Here is a 17,080-nt window from a genome sequence, read left to right on the forward strand (position 1 = left end):
TTCTCAAGATAAGCCTATTCTTTCTATCCTATTTTGCTCTCTACCTTCTCTCTTGTTGTCCTAAGGCTCACCCTTGCCCTACACATTAGTACCAGGAACTGGGTGTTGGGTTGATCGAATTGACCCCACCCGGAATTAACTTTTTTCTTTTAGCCTGGATCATCACAAAATAGGCAGTTGTAGAACTTAAATCATATGAATAATTTACAAAGCGAATTATCCTTACTTAAAATCAAGGTGGAAGACCCTGACTGCCGCAAACAAGATTGTTTGAGTTTGCTTTTGTTTGTGTTGCTTAAGGGTACTTGACCCCTTAGTGGACAAGTGTAAGATTTTGTGCATTCATTTTCCTGTTGTCACAGGTCAGTTGTTTAATAGTTTCTATCTGCATATGCAATTTTTTGGGGATAAAAAAAAAAGCTGGATGGAAAGATGTGAATTTTCAAAAAACTTAAATGATTCAGGTGGAAGTAATGCACGCAAAATACGATAGAAAATCACTTTCTGAATAGGTACCTAGACATGCATCAAAGTCATGTGACTGTGCCTCAAGTCATGTGACTTAATCATTAGTCACATGTGACTTAATCATTAGTCACATGTGACAACCCCCGATGGAATGGGATGGAACCGCCGCTTTATTTGCAAATTGTTTAGTGATATTCAGATTTTTTCCTTTTAGGATTCAGTCCTTTAGCAGTTATCTGGAAGACATCATCAATTACCGCTGGGAACTGGAAGAAGGGAAGCCCAATCCACTGAAGGAGCGCCCGTTTGAGGAGCTACCACCCCGCACACAGGTGGAGCTTTTGCACAGACTCTGTGACTATCGTCTTGATGCTGCTGATGTCTTCGACAGGCTCAAGGTAGCAACCTTGTTTTCATCTCATAGCACACTTTTTTTTCTCCATTAAAAAAAAAACGGATTTGTTTGTTTAATCCTCACCATAACAGAAGAGTCTAATAGTGATCATGGGTTTTGCAGGGCCTGGATGCAGACAGTTTGCGTGTTGAGCCTCTGGGCCAGGATGGGAACGGGGCCCTCTATTGGTACTTTTACGGTACACGGCTCTACAAAGAGGAGCCAGTCAAAGGGATGTCTCCACAATACAGGTATGGAGAGGATTTCACATTTCTACATACATATGAACATACCCATACATGCTAGGGGTGTAACAATACATCGATATGGATCGATGCATCGATCTAATGATACGATGCATCGATGCCACACGTAAAATATTGATATACAGTACCTTTATTTTGACACTCTCCACATCCTCACGTAATGTCCATCTAAGTATTTCGTTTACTCACCATATCATCTGCCGGTGTGTCTTTATAGCGTTAATTTTCTCAGCTGAAATAGATGCCTGACAAGATTGACTGAACCCTAAACATGTTTTGTCACAAAAGCCAGTACTGTCCACTGTCAAGGCATCGCGAGTTCATGTTTTACAGCAGAAACCGACAAGCACCCTTGTTGTTTGTGAACGCAACCCGATAAGTCCGTTTTAGCAAATCAGCGCACAGTATTCAGGTCAGGTGACAGGGCTGTTTGTCACTTCGAAAAGACGTGCTAGCTGAGAGGAGTTTTGGCAAAGCTGACTAAAAATGATCAAGGATGAATCATTTCAACAAACTTGATGGACCCGCGATATCCTCTTCTGGGCATAAAAGGAAAATAAAAGCTTAAACTTTTTCACAGAACCTTGCTAAAGCAGAATGTTACAGTGGTGAGGGAAAGGCTCCCTGTATTGCGTGTAATCACAACAACAAAGTTTGTCAGGCGTCTATGTCAGCTGAGGAGATTAACGTTACAAAGATTAACCGAGTGTTTTATTATGTATCATAGCAATTACTTGGTTTTGTTTAACTCTGAAACATGAAATGTGGATTTATTTGTTTTTGCTAAAAAACATACTTTTAATATATAAAAAACGTACTTTCAATGAACTTTAATTTTGTAACTGGCCTGTATTTTTGAGTTATTATTACTTAATCAAAACAACCCAGCTGCAGTTTGATTGATATTACTTGTAATGCACAATAAAAAAATAAAAAAACAAGAACGGAGTTATCTGTTTTTGCAAATGAACTCTTCTGTTGTAAATGTACCATGGGAGAGGGTGCAATTTTCAAAGAGTTTAATTAAACGTTCATGTAATATATTTTGGTTGCATTTGCGTGTTAATAAAAATGTAACTGGTTGTGTAAACTTGGCACATAATATCTAAATATCGATAAATCAATCGATATAGGTATGAATCGAATCATAATCGTATCGGCAAATATCGTATCACTGGCTGAGAGAATCGATATCATATCTTGATGAACTGTCTGATTTACACCCCTGATACAAGCATTATAATATATGTAATATAATTGCTAAAAAGTATGGTTAGCTTGGCGCCAATAGCCTTGTGGGCAGTGCGCTGACATATAGCACAGTTGCGCTTCAGACAAACCGAGTTCGAGTCCCGGCTTGCGGACCTTTTCCGATCCCTTCCCCCCCTCTCTCTCTACCCCACCTTGCTTCCTGTCCACTCTCTATACTTTCCTATCATAATAAAGGCAAAAATCACCAAAAATAAATCTTAAAAAAAAAATGCTAAAAGTTGTACCATTTTCACAGTGACATTTATGACAAAGTGTCTGAGAAGAAGAGAAGAGGGAGGCCACCAAAGAAGTCTGAGGATATTGATGAATCTATGTAAGGACCTCTTTAAACATCCGTTAAATGCATTGTATGACATACTACTAGTCTTACTAGTCAGAGTTTGGTGCTAAGAAGTTGAATTATTTAGAAAGATAAGGCTCTAATCTTGTTTGTTTCAGGGAGGAAGAGGACGAGGAGTATTCTGTGAAGGAAGAGGATGAAAGTGTCGGGGAGTCGAAACCAGGAATAGGTGAGAAACCGGTTTTGCTGCTTTTAGTTGGTTTTAGGTGTAAATATGTTGAGTCATTGCAGAACCATTTCTCCTTTATTCTGCAATGTAAGTGGCTTACAGTGCCCATGGCGGCTGTAATGCATGTCTGCTGCAATGTTCATGAAATGCTCTTTCAGCAAAAGCATGAAATGTGGAGCTTTCATGACATAAGCTGAAATTAAATGCTAGCAACCATGCCAGCAGTTGTAGCCTGCCTTCACAGACATTTCTAAGAGATCAAAGCTCAAATTGTGGTTGATAGCTAGATTAGAAACATTTGACAAATTATTTATCTTGATGCTTAGTTTTATTGCAAGTGCAAGTTTTTAACTGGTCTCCGAACATGAATTGTCTTTGATATTGATTATTTTTGTGTAATGTGTTGTCAGAGCGTGAGCGTGGTGTCTGGTCTCTGATGTGTGACTCCGAGGAACAGTGGGTCAATCTAGCCGAAAGTATTAAGGACCGAATTTCTTCTCAGGACCGTCACCTGCACCGCATCATCACTCAAAACTTCCTGCCTGAGATCAGTAACATGATTGAACACAAGGTGAGAATTTTCAGTCTGTCTGATTGCACCACATGTGATGTGATGTAATGATGAGTCATGTTATAAAACTGGGATATAGGTTATCATAGAGATTGCCATCTCCAGAAAAAACAATGGTGACATATTTTAGTTTGGCATTAGTAGGATGTTTAAATGACTCTTTAGTTGTTTGAGAACAATGAGAATTCCCTCCTACAATGCAGAAATATTTTCAAATAAAATTATTCTTAAATAATATTCTCTAAATTTCTGATTTAAAAATTGTTAGCTTAAAAGACATCTTAAAGGGCACCTATTATGACTCTTTTCACAAGATGTAAAATAAGTCTCTGATGTCCCCAGAGTATGTATGTGAAGTTTTAGCTCAAAATACCCAACAGATAATTTTTTACGGCATGTTTAAATTGTCATTTTTTGGGGCTCAGAAAAACGCGCTGTTTTAGTGTGTGCCCTTTAAATGCAAATTAACTGCTGCTGCCGGCACAGGGGGCGGAGCCTCACGTGCTCCGCTCAGAAGAACCAGAAGGACAATCTCAACAGAAACTGTCAGTTGCGGTGTTCATTTCGACTCGGAGTCGGACAATAATGCCCACAGAGCCAGAAAATATATACTGTATAGAGATAGAACAGGTATAGTTTAGTTTAATTATGGTTATAATTTATTTGTCATCTGCTTGCCTTTTATCCACTATTAATACAAGCTTGCTGTAGCAAACCCTGTCCGAATGATGACCAAAATATACTGACGAGTTCAGTGAAATTTATTGTACATCACACAAAAGATGAAGCGTTAGTTTTACTGCAGAGAATCACTGTAAGAGCTGAATAAACATAGTATAAGAAGTGCGCATTAAAGTCTTATCCATAAACTCTCTCTCTCTCTCTCCCTTTCATTATCAACAACATACACAGCGAAGTACACAAAACACTCGTTACAACTAACAGTACAAATATAAACACCTTTTCAGTGGGTGCTTAATAAACTGGTAAACCTTATATCCGACTCGATGAGCTGTGATAGAGCGCGCGCTCTCACTTTCATTTCTGCCGTGATCAGTAACGTTAGTCCTGTCGCTCCGGAGACTGTAAGCTGGATCACAAACAGTACAGATCCATCCTCGAGTAACAACGAGAGTAAATGAACACTGCTATGTTCATTCTTACGTCCAACAACAACACACCTCAGTCGCTTAGGAGACATTCTTGTCTACAGCTGCTCAAGCTTCGAACAATGGCGGACTCTGTGTCCAGCTCACTCAGGGCGGGTCTATGCTCAAACTGAAGTGTCACTCAACAGTCGTGGGAGGGGCTTGCGCAATTCTACGCCACACTGCACCGAATCTGAGAACAGCTCATTCTGAGACAGTGCTTATGATTTATTGAGATTGTAAAAAAAACCACTGGGTGGATTTTTATCATTCTAGGGTGGTTTTGTGCTCACACACTGCCAACACACATTTATGTTCAAACACCATGTAAAAGTGAATTTTGCATAATAGGTGCCCTTTAATGTTCTTATCTTTTTAATGATTTTGATTCAAGTTATGTGAGTTTACACTGATCTTAATTTGCAACAGGTAAGATGTTTTTATCTAAGTTATTTTGCATTAACAGGGATTAAAGTTCTCCGTCGCTACGACGGATTTCAGTTAATTGCAGCAAGTCTATGACGGATTTCCGTCATTGCGGGTTCCAGTCTGTCCTTAAAGTCTTAAATTCACTTTTCATAATTTTAAGGCCGTAAATAGGCTTTCATTTCTCAAATAGTGTAATAAATATCTTAATTTTAGTTTGAATAGGTCTTAAATTAAGGAAAGACGAGGTGTATTCACCCTGCTGAGGGGGATGTGATCAAAGCCTGGAGTGGAGCACGTTCCTCTCTCCACTCTAAGCACTCTGTAATCACTTCGCTCATAGTCCACTCCGGGTTTTCAATTACCGCTCTCGGAAAGTGCATGTCAGGCTACAGCTGAGCGCTGAGGTAGAACTATATTTCAGTGACACACTTATAATGCAGGTAGGGCTGGGCGATATCGATATAAAAAATATATCGATATATTTTTTAAATGCGATATGGAATTGGACCATATCACATCGATATAGTTCAAATTTGCGCTGTGATCCTTGCTCCCCGCGCCTCCGCTCCTCCTTTTCCACACTGCGTGCGTGTTTAAAGCATGTTAGGCTATGTTATGAGAGGCGAATCATGACTACTTCAGAAAACCCAGCACAATAGGAACTACCAGGCAGGCAGTGACATAAGTGTACGCTGAAATAAAGTTTTTCACCTCAGAAAAACGGACTTTCTTGTCCTGTCAGTCGTTATCCTGTTCTCGTAGCGCACACTCAATCAATTGCACGCTGTATTGCTTCACTGATCAAGTGCAAAAGAAACTACGAGCATGCAACGCCGTTACGTTGTAAATTACACGAAATAAAAGTAATGCAGGAATGATTCTCATTATATTCACCAGTTTCCATGTTTCATTAACAGTTATTGTTAATATTGTGTATTCACCATGGTAACTGTCGTTTCCATATAACCCCAAAATGCCACTATTTTTCTTTGTGTTATTTTTATATTTTTAAATGACTGTAGTGGCTCATACCAACATTGTATTAACAAAAACTAGTTTAGGACTGCTATTTAATAGCTTTAGCCTAGGCCTAATGTTTACAGTGCTATGCATAAGTTTAGACACCCATACTAAAGTTGACTAAAAAGAGGAATAAAAAATCTTCTTTTGGAAACTGAACTTAATGTCTTAATTTGAAAAATTAGGAAAAATCCAACCTTAAAGGACACCAATTTTCTTTGTGAATAAATAATGTATCGTAAATAAATAAATGTTCTTCCTTAAAATACAGGGTGCATAAGTTTGGACACCCCTATGTTAAATTCCCATAGAGGCAGGCAGATTTTTATTTTTAAAGGCCAGTTACTTCATGGATCCAGGATACTATGCATCCTGATAAAGTTCCCTTGGCCTCTGGAATTAAAATAGCCCCACATCATCACATAGCCTTCACCATACCTAGAGATTGGCATGGTTGTATTTCAGTTAGCCTAATAGCTAGTTTGGTTTGCATTGAGAGATGATCTTATGGAAAGTATCTCTAGGTATGGTGAAGGCTATGTGATGATGTGGGGCTATTTTAATTCCAAAGGCCAAGGGAACTTTATCAGGATTCATAGTATCCTAAAAAATAAATAAAAAAAAATACTTAAAAATAAAAATCTGCCTGCCTCTATGGGAATTTAACATAGGGGTGTCCAAACTTATGCACCCTGTATTTTAAGGAAGAACATTTATTTATTTACGATACATTATTCATTCACAAAGAAAATTGGTGTCCTTAAAGGTTGGATTTTTCCTAATTTTTTAAATTAAGGCATTAAAGGTATAGCGGAGGATCTTTTTACTTCCGGGTGGATAGCCTATACTATTGGTCCTCCTAATTGTCAATCATTCTGGTGAATCAATCAAACTTTTCAAAAAGTGGAGAGGGCGGGACTTATCTAAAATTCGGAAAGATCCTCCGCTATACCTTTAAGTTCAATTTCCAAAAGATGATTTTTTATTCCTCTTTTTAGTCAACTTTAGCATGGGTGTCTAAACTTATGCATAGCACTGTATTTATTAGTACTAGTCTTTACTATTAGTCATATTCTTACAATTTATGTTAAGTAAAGGGGAAAAGTAACTTACTTGTGTGTTAACAAATTTTGTGTAAACGTGTTATAATTTGCATATATATATATATATATATATATATATATATATATGCAAATTATTAATTATATTAGTATGTTCCATGCCTGGTTTTCATAGATTAAAATATAGCTTTTAAAATACGCCTACTGGCAATATTAAAGCGGTTTAAAACGTCTCCCCTTAAAACGCTATTGGTCTCGACTATTTAAAAAGTTAAAGGAATATGACTTGGCCTAAAAAAAAAATTTCAGTCAGAAGAATTTTTTTCACTTTAATCCCTGTCATTAATATTAATAACCAGTGATGAAGCATTGAATTTGTTGTACTTGACAAGGCAGCCTCAAAGGTAGGCAAGTATACAATCAGATAAGATCAAAACTTTTCAAGATTTGCACACATATTTAGAAGGTATTTATTAAATTATTAATCTTAAAATATGTATGTAGTATTATTATTATTATTATTAATAATAATGATAATAATAATAATAATAATAATTTATTATTATTATTATTATTATTAATAATCCATTCCCTGGCACTTTTGCTGATGATTTTTAATACCAGTGCATGAGTGCAATTTCATGACTGGTCGTACTGGCATGAGATTTTGATTTTCAGAAAGCCTTGCAGCGTCCATTGTCCTTACGGACAATCATAACTGCTGCAGTTTTTTTCAGAGGCACTGAGTTTCTATAGTTCATTTAAAAATGTAATTAAAGTTATTTCATTTTCATACCACATAGATAACTTGGATACCTGATATTTTTCTTACCAGTGAGAAAACTGCCTATATCAGATGCATGTTGGTATGCACATTTTGCAGTGGTGTTGACATGTCATTTCCGTGGCTAATCAAGACCTATTAGAGTGTCTCGTTGCCATAGCTACCCCTCTTCCAGCAATCACCATTACATACCCTCACTGTAAAATGTACATCTTTCTTCAGTGCTGCCAATGTTATTCAACTTCACATTTTTCACATAGATCTGCAAAGAACCAGATATTTTCTTTTGCAACCTTGATGCAATAAGTTTTAACTTGGACAACTGCCTCTTCAAATCAAACCCCTACACCCACTCTCTCTCACACATGCACACAGCCCTGTCAGAGACAATCCATCTAGCCGTCGCCATGTGGCAGGCTCTCACCTTGAGGTGAGCTCGAGCATGGTGATTGACGGCCTGCAGCGCTGCAGGTTTTTTGACCTCTTAAGTGGTGATACCACAGACACTCCATCTAGCATGGGACTAAGTGTTGTAGGGTGATAGACAAAGCAGACGATTCTGAGTATACCGAGATACGGGGGAAAGGGGGTGATTTTGATGAGCCTTTGTCGCCATGGGCTGTTTGGTTCTGCAATGACACTCTTTAGCCTCCTGCTTTGGTTAAACAAAGGGCATATTTGTCAGGGGCCAATATCCCCCAAGTGACCTACCTGACACCCACATATGTGTGTAGCCACAACTGACAAGGTTATTCTTCCCCAGGAGAAAGAGATGAAGCAGAAGCTACTGAATCTGCCAGAGGAACACAACAGCTACACTGAACAACATGGCAGTAAAGAGAATTGGGTATGTTTTTTTTTTTAAACGTGTCAGGAATTTCTTGTTTGTATATGTTCTGTAAGCTGCAGTTTCATTTATGCATGTGTGTGAAGCAGACACGAGCCACAATTGAGGTGGAGAAACAGAGGGAGGAGGACCTGGAAAGGCAAGTCCTGCTCGCTGAACAACGGAAAGAAGAAGAGAGACTGCTTCAGGAAGAACGGGACAGAGAAGAACAGGAGCGAGTCAAAGCTGTCGAGGGTGAGTCACACTTCAGGTAACCGGCAACCAAAGTTTCCCCAGAAGCATGATCAAACACACACTGATGGTAGAGCACATTCTATGGTCTTGTCTCAACATGGCGGTTTTGAAATCAGCATGCTTTTACCCCAAGGCTGCTTTAATCATACAAAGAGCTGAGCTAGGGTAAACGATCAACCTCACTCCTCGTGAGAATCATCCAGCTCTGATATCCTCTGTCAGCGGGTTAATTAACTCTTGATTGTGCTGCTGCGGATGGGCCTATGCACATTAATGTATTATGGATGAAGATCGAGCCTGCAGTTCTCTCCAGTGGTTTCTTCCTCAAGCTCTTTTAATCCTCCCAGCAGGGTGTGTCAGTCAGGGCCTTTAATGTCAGCACATAAAACACTTCTCCCCTTTATCTTGTCTGTGCCCTTTGATCAAATGTGCCTTCTAAAGCTGCCAGATGATTTGCTCTTATTACGACTTTTTCGTTTTCGATTTTCGTTTGCCAACTTTTCATCACATTGGCCCAGGCACAAGTGGGCAGGTAAAAAGTGCACTATTAATGGTAATAAGTGTAAAACTTGGCTTTATTATTCTGTCATTCACATGTTTTTGTGTTGTTCAGAGCGGGCACGTAGGAGGAAGCAGCGAGAGGAGAAGGCCTGGTTGCTCTCCCAAGGGAAAGAACTTCCTCCCGAGCTGCTAAATTTGGAGACTCACTCACCTATTCGTCGAGCACGTCGCACCAAAGAGTTGTAAGGACTCCGTTTTAACTCTCAAACTTAGTATTAGCTTTTCATGTTGCTAATAGTCTCCAAACACACATTTGATGTTAATTGTACTTGCTAATTAATATGTATAAGCTTTTATGTGTATGTTTTATGGTGATTGTTGCTATTCGTTACTTCTATTTCTGTATTGTAGTTATGACATGGATGATGATTACACAGCTCTCTACAAAGGTACGTTTGGACAATGGTGCTTGTGTTGTGGTCAAACCACAGTGTTCGTTTCCTCATTTAATACTTGCAGCAGCTCCACTGAAATAACGTAGAACTGGTTTCTCTTCAGTGTTGGAGGCCCTCAAAGCTCACAAAGATGCCTGGCCCTTCATGGAGCCTGTTGATGAGTCATATGCCCCCAACTATCATGAAATCATACAGGTGGGCATACAAGCTATTTTAAATACATTTATTTGACCTCATTAAGAATAAATCAATAAGTTGTTAAAAATGTTTCGTCAGACTCCAATGGACCTGTCCACCATTGAGAGAAAGCTGAATGATGGGGAGTACGTTGCTAAGGATGAGTTTGTGGCCGATGTAAAGCTTATGTTTGAGAACTGTCTGGAATACAACGGAGAAGAGAGTGGTAAATATGATCAAGATGAACAGTTTTGTTTCCAAGATTTGTGGCATCTAAGCAGAAGTGAAACTGTTTAACAATAATCCACTCAACAAAATGTAGGAATGTGTATCAGTGTTAAAAAATTGATAAGCAAAGCAAGTCATGATAGTAGTGGAAGTATGTTGAGAGGCTCTGACATTGATTAATAGAGAGTGATTGAGCTGTCCTGCAGTGCCACAGAGACATTCCAGCCCCACAGCTCCCCTCCCTGGAGCCATCCATCCATCAGAATGCATTCCCCTGGGGGTGATGGGGTCAGAGGTCAACTGTGGTTCTGTGACCTAGTTGGTGTGCTTGCTCTGCTTGGGGAGATGAGATCATATGTGTGTGTGTGCTAATGCTTACCTGTCTGTATCTCCTCAGAATACACAATAATGGCTGAGTCCTTGGAACGCTGCTTTAACCGAGCCCTACTAAAGCACTTCCCTTCTGAGGATGGCGACACAGATGAGGAGTTTCATGTGAGCAGTGAGGACCGTGACCGGAAGGATAAGAAAAAGAGCAAAAGTCACAAACAGTCAGGTCCTGAGAGCTTGATCAGAGCCACTGAGCAGGTTCAAAAACGCAAAATGTCCTATAGTGGCAAGGGAAACAATCAGCAACAAGACATACTCAAATCCACTTTACAACCTCCCCCACACTACAGCAATGGTTCCCCATATCCTCATAACATCTACCCAGGACAGCAACAGGCTGGCATGTTACATCCTGCTCAACAGGTTAGACCACAGTCTTGGTTTCTAAATTAGTTTATTGTTTTCAGCTGAAACAACAGTTTTGATTATTATCCTAAAGTTATCCCTGTGCGCTTGTTACTGTCAGTACTTCATAACAGATGCTCTTTTTGCATATAGTTTCAACGACCTGCAGGTCCTTCAGGACCAGGGATGTATGCTCAACGTATGATGATTGATCCCCAGTATCCATATCCTGGACAGAGACCCCTCATGTCTAGGCCACCGGGGGACCATGGAACTCAGCATATACCTCACTACAACATGCAGGTATGTTATGTTTGATCAGCAGTATTAGTGTTGATCACTTAAAATTTGTAAAATCACCTCTTGAAGGTTGTTTATAATGTTTTTCTTTTTTATCAGGGTTCCCACATAAATGGTCCACATCTTGGTCCCAGATACCCAGTTGGACCTGATGGCCGGCCAGTTCAAGCTCCACATCAACAACATTCCTATCCTGGTCCCACTCATGGTCCTTCTCTTGGCCCAAGGCCAATGGCCCTTCAGCCTGGAGGCCTCTGTGCCCCTCCATCTGAAGGCAACATGTACCCTTCACGCCAACATCCAGAAGGGCAGTCCATGCAGCCTGTGGGGAATCGGTACTCCAGCCCAGGTGTCTCAATGCATAGTTCCTATCCTCCTTATGGCCCCCATGGCATAAACATGCCCAGAATGTGGCCACCCATGAACCATCAGGGGCAGCTGACACCTGGTGGACCTATGATGCAAGAACAGAGTGCAACTAGCCAACATCCATACAATCACAACATGATCCGTCCTCCACACAGTACTGGTTATGCAATGACAAATGGTCAATATAGAATGCCCTCTGTCAACTCCCAAGGTCCTATTGGTCAAAGACCACCAGGGGCCCCTCAGGTCTCAAGGCCACATTTGGCATCCATGCTTGATAGTCCAGAGATGATTGCCCTCCAGCAGCTCTCGACCTCATCATCTCATCATGTTGGGAGCTTTCAGTCATCCCCACAAAGTGGTGGTAATACTTTAGTTTCTGCTACACTGTCTTCACCTGAAAATCATCTCCTCAGGCCTTCTAGAGATTGTGTTGCAGACAACCAGCACACTCCCATATCCCCTAAAGGTAAGAGTGGTATTCCTGGCCATATTTTGGCATTGCACTATTGCATTTGATGAAAATTATATTGTAAGTTTGAGTAACCACATTTACCACCATTGTATATCCTGACAGGTTCAAGTCCAAAATCTGGTGATAAACAGTCAACCGAGACTTCTCTGACTAAGGCCGACAACCGTTCTCTTTCCAATCCAACAGAAACATCTGAGCATCCTTCACTAGGAACAGCTTCGGCATCTATGTCCACTCCAAGTACAGAAGGTCCCAGTCATAATGAAGATAGATATAGACTGTCAAATCCAGAGAAAATCCACAATGGTGACCACCCAAATTCTCAAACCCAACCAGGTTCCTTAAAGCAAAAATTTGTAGATGATTCTTCAATTCCCCAAAATAGTCCTCAGCCAATGACCCATAAAACCCCAGATGAAATTCCCCAGAACCCCTCTCTACAAATCCATAAACATGTTCCACCACAGTTTCTTCAGAATGGTTCTCAACGCCAGTCTCAGAATGTACCTCCACATATTCTACAGAATCTTCCACAACAGATGCCACAAAATGCATCTAATCAGTACTTTCAGAACAGCTCACAGCAAATACCACACAACGGATCTGTCAGAGGTCCACAGGCAGGACCTCTTCATGGAATGCCACAGATTCCTCCTCAGGGGGGTCAGCCAGGTGTTCATCAGCCTGCAACCCTCAGCTCTCTACCTCCTAGCCACCCTGTATCCCATCCACTTGCTCAGCCCTCTCCGGCTGATCAGGGAGACCAAAGGCCTTGTGAGCCTACCAACAGGAAAGTATCAGGTGAGAGTACAGCTTCCCAAGACAGCAGCAATGCTAACATGATGACTGATTGTACCAGTGGGCTTTACAAACAACAGCCCTTCAGTCCAAAGTCACAAACCCAGCTGGGAAGGCAGGAGCCAGCACCCCTTCAAAATCAGGCTCCTCCAGCACACTCTCAGGGTCCAGAGAGCAACACTGTGGTCCAATATGGTGTAAGTGAGCCAGCACACCAACACTTTGGCCCACAGATGGGTAGACCATTACACCCATCAAATCATCAGCCATACCCAAACCAGGGACCTCCATTACAGGGTAATAACCCTCATCAAAATCCTGCACACTATCCTGGATATCACCAGCAAGGTGTTCCATACCAGTATCGCATGGCCACTCAGCATCCTCAGGGCCATCCCAGCATGCATCCTCAGTTCCAGCAGCATCAACAGTTCTATCAGAACCACCGACATGGCAGACCTGGATTTTCACATGAGGAGTGGCATAGACCTCCATACCAGCCTCAACACCCAATGATGCCCAATTCTTACCAATCACCATCCGTTGGACGACACAAGGACAGCAGCATGTCTCCACACGGCTCGGATGGATCTGGTGGGAGCTTAATGTCACCCAGTCCTATACCCGATGGGTGTCATAGCAGTGCTTTGGAGAATAGGGAGGATGGCAGCCCTGCCAAGCAGGCAAGAACTGAAGAGCCCTCTGAACGCTCAGAGAGCCCAAAAGAGATCTTGGACCTGGACAGCCACAATGCTTCAGCCCGGCATCGTACTTCAGCTCAGCTGCACCCCAGTTTCCCATATGGGACTCGTGGCATGCATCCCAGCATGCAGCAAAGTGGTGCTCATCCATCTCATATGATGGCAAGTGGGCTGTATTCTGGCCAGCATTTTCCCAGTGCACATTTTGCACCACAGCATCCTCATCCACATTTGATGGAAGCTTTACAGAGGCCCCAGCACCTGCCTTTCTCTCCAGGTCAAACTCGAATGGCTATGTACAGGCATCCAAATGTTGCAGGGCAGTTCCAGGGAGTGATGGTTTCTCAAAGAGCAGTGGTGGCTGAACACTTACTTCGCACTGGGTAAGAGATCTCATTTATCTCTCAAATCTTATGACATAATTGATCTGGGTCCACTTACACATTCATCAACATTTGTATTTATAATGCTTTCACATCTAATGTCCTTACCTTTAGTAACTCTTTTTCTTGTCTGATAGGCACCAAATGTTGGGCACACCATCTCCCAATGGCCCAGGCAATAAACAAGGAGTATGAGAAAAAAAAAAAAGATTTATTTGGCAACCCAAGGAAAATGAACACCTTCTGCAACACTGCTTTGTCCTGGAATATACAAGGAAATGGAGACCACAACTAAAAATAGAAAAATTATTTGCTGAAAAAGGCAAGTTGTTGTACCAATTGGAGCCCAGATCCTACCCACCTTGATAAGAGGTTGGCTCAATGACCATTGACCAGTAAAGAGCAGTGAATCTTCAGTCCTGTTAATACTGTTTAAACTCCATTATACTGGTCTGCAGCTTCTCTTCTCAGCCTGGAATGTCTTTGGACTCATTCCCTACAAAGGAACAACATCTCCAAGCTCCTTTGAACAGGCCGTTTCTTAGGAAGTATAGAAACTGAATTTTTGTCCATGAGAAGAGCAAGATGCCATTAAACGGTTAAGTTAAACTCAGGTGTAGTTAGGAATGCACTGAGACTACTTAATTTTTTCCACGCTTCATGGACAAACTAGACTCTGTTGCCTTCATGTACTTGTCGAATGTTCTGTGAACGATTTTAAATGTAGTAATTCAACTCAAGGAATAAAAGATGGATCTTCTGCTCCACTGAGAAAAACACCACACCTGGAGTGTATTAATGAGGTGTTGTTCATCTCAACTGAAGCATAGTATCCTCTTTATTTCTGGTGATGTGCATTCTTTTAATGCCACTTCAATTTGAAGATTGTCTTTGATTTTCTTAGACTGGCAGAGAACTTGGCTGCTTTATTTGTTATGCACTAGGAATAGTCTTTCATACTGGAATGAGTGGCCTTGGACTTAAATTAGATGTGTGTTTCTTAGTATGGGACTAAATTCTAACTTTTCACTTAAGTTGTCTCTATCTCTGATGTGTTGTCTTGTTCCTTATTGATGTGTCCTGCTAAATGATGTGTGCACAGAATTAATCAGATTTCAGATACTGAGGTAGCCATCGTTCACCTCTTAATATTTACAGTCTGCTAGTAATCAATAGCTTTTGGGGTTCCTTGACGGCTGGTTTATTGTTTGTGACCTGATATCATTCTTCATTGGCCATCAGTCTTAAAATATTTTTCACATATTGGAATGTAAATTGGATTTGTCACAAAAATAACCAGCTGGAGTCACAATACTAACAATGCATTGGATGAGTGTATATATCAGCCTTTACACTGACTTGTAAAAGCACCCTGTAGCTCCTTTTATTAAATGGGAGAAATGTCGATGTGCTCATATTTTACATGAATGCTTCCTCTTTTAATTCAAATGACTGAATATGTCCTCAGGGTGTAGTGGTTTTAATACGGGTATTGTCGAATGAATATTTAGTGAAAAAATTACAATGAAATGTCACTGGAACTGTGATTAACTTCAATTCATCTGTGATCTTCAGTACAGACGCTGGAACCAGACAAGCAGTACTTGTCTTGTGGTTAATGTAATTTGTCACACTGTTCTTTGAATTAGTCTAATATTTGTTTTGAATGCTTAATTTTTTATGGGGGACGAGGGCTGATCGGAAAATGGAGTAGAATGGTTTTGTTTATTTTCATTGCTCCTCCTATTGTTGTCCTGCACTAAATGAATTACTTTGAATATCAGTTTGTTTTTTATGTGTCCTTATGGTCTGTCTGAATTACTGTTTTATTCAGCTCATCAACAAACCATTAAATAGTAACGTAAAATTTGTGATATGGCAGCAAGAAAATCTACCTCATAATGCCAGAATGTGGCACATTCTCTATTCCCTTCTTTTTTTTTTTTTTTTGTCACTTGTTCATGTTTGTACTCGGAACTATACTTTTTCATGATTGACGGCTTGATCCTTAAATCAACACTATAGCCTTAATATATCCACTCACAAAACCGAATGGTCGTTATTAATTTATCAGTGCCAAGTTTAAACATGATTAAAACTTCTGCATTCCACATTTTGAATGTTGTTTTTTTACAACCATCAGTGAAATGAAGGCAGCATCCTAGGTTCAAATGTTTGCCCTCATTTTGTTGTTTTATGGAATCCACACTTTAAAGTGGTTGTGCACCTTGTACAAAGGATTTGACAGTGATGTTTGTGGTACACTGAGGTCTTTTGTCCCAGAAACCTGTGATGGTGCATAATGTCGGGCGAGTATTTTTGTGGACATGTGAACTGTTTATATGTATTTTATGATCTAGAGATATGGAAATACTAGCAGCTGTGAGATGACATGGTAGTTGTCCACCATTTTGTACCTGTCTTTGCTCATAAGTTGTATCACTTTAGCAGTCTTGTCAGAAGACTGTACTACTCCACTGTTAATATGTAAAGGGATGATTTAGTAATGAACTACAAGAATGTGTTAATTTTGCTGTGTACAGATGTTTTATTTTTTCATTCACTTATTGGTGGGTATTGGGGTAACAGGTCTGTATCTCTTGAAATCCACCCTTCAACATATCTGCTGCCATCTATTCTGTCTGTACTAGTTAAGTAACTAGTTGGTTAAATGTGAATCATATTTATTTGCTCTTGTGTTTTGTAAATTTTTGTCTTTTTAAATATAAATGTTCTTTTCATGTTTGTTTTGAAACGGTTCACTTTACCTCATTAGCAAAGTTGGAATCCAAAACGACACCTGTAACTTTCATTATGTAAAGTTTACAAGTTCTTACCTGAATGACAAATTATTTTGGAAATGGACCGAAGTATTTTCTATACTGTACATTTCTTAGAATAAATTACGTTTCGTTAGATTTTGCTCTTCAAGTTGTCAATTTTCTGTGTGTTTCT

The 17,080-nt window shown here is 40.2% G+C and overlaps 1 protein-coding gene across 2 annotated transcripts in view; it reads left to right on the forward strand.

Annotated features, from left to right (window-relative positions):
* The window catches only part of cecr2 (CECR2 histone acetyl-lysine reader), a 34,044-nt gene extending 16,990 nt beyond the window's left edge, over positions 1-17,054 (forward strand). Inside the window, exons 3-18 of one of the 2 annotated variants that reach the window (XM_081356101.1) lie at positions 683-866; positions 986-1,113; positions 2,636-2,713; positions 2,839-2,909; positions 3,320-3,480; positions 8,686-8,769; positions 8,856-9,003; positions 9,617-9,746; positions 9,916-9,953; positions 10,063-10,154; positions 10,236-10,362; positions 10,762-11,117; positions 11,253-11,402; positions 11,499-12,237; positions 12,346-14,125; positions 14,263-17,054. In XM_081356101.1, coding sequence (XP_081212227.1) covers positions 683-866; positions 986-1,113; positions 2,636-2,713; positions 2,839-2,909; positions 3,320-3,480; positions 8,686-8,769; positions 8,856-9,003; positions 9,617-9,746; positions 9,916-9,953; positions 10,063-10,154; positions 10,236-10,362; positions 10,762-11,117; positions 11,253-11,402; positions 11,499-12,237; positions 12,346-14,125; positions 14,263-14,320 — 4,324 coding nt within the window. In that variant the 3' untranslated portion in view covers positions 14,321-17,054. The remainder of the gene's footprint in view (positions 1-682; positions 867-985; positions 1,114-2,635; positions 2,714-2,838; positions 2,910-3,319; positions 3,481-8,685; positions 8,770-8,855; positions 9,004-9,616; positions 9,747-9,915; positions 9,954-10,062; positions 10,155-10,235; positions 10,363-10,761; positions 11,118-11,252; positions 11,403-11,498; positions 12,238-12,345; positions 14,126-14,262) is intronic. The other variant, XM_081356102.1, reaches the window with a different exon arrangement.
* The last annotated feature ends 26 nt before the right edge of the window (positions 17,055-17,080 follow it).

The sequence above is a fragment of the Scardinius erythrophthalmus genome (assembly GCF_964197995.2).
Source record: "Scardinius erythrophthalmus genome assembly, chromosome: 24".
Lineage (NCBI taxonomy): Eukaryota > Metazoa > Chordata > Actinopteri > Cypriniformes > Leuciscidae > Scardinius > Scardinius erythrophthalmus.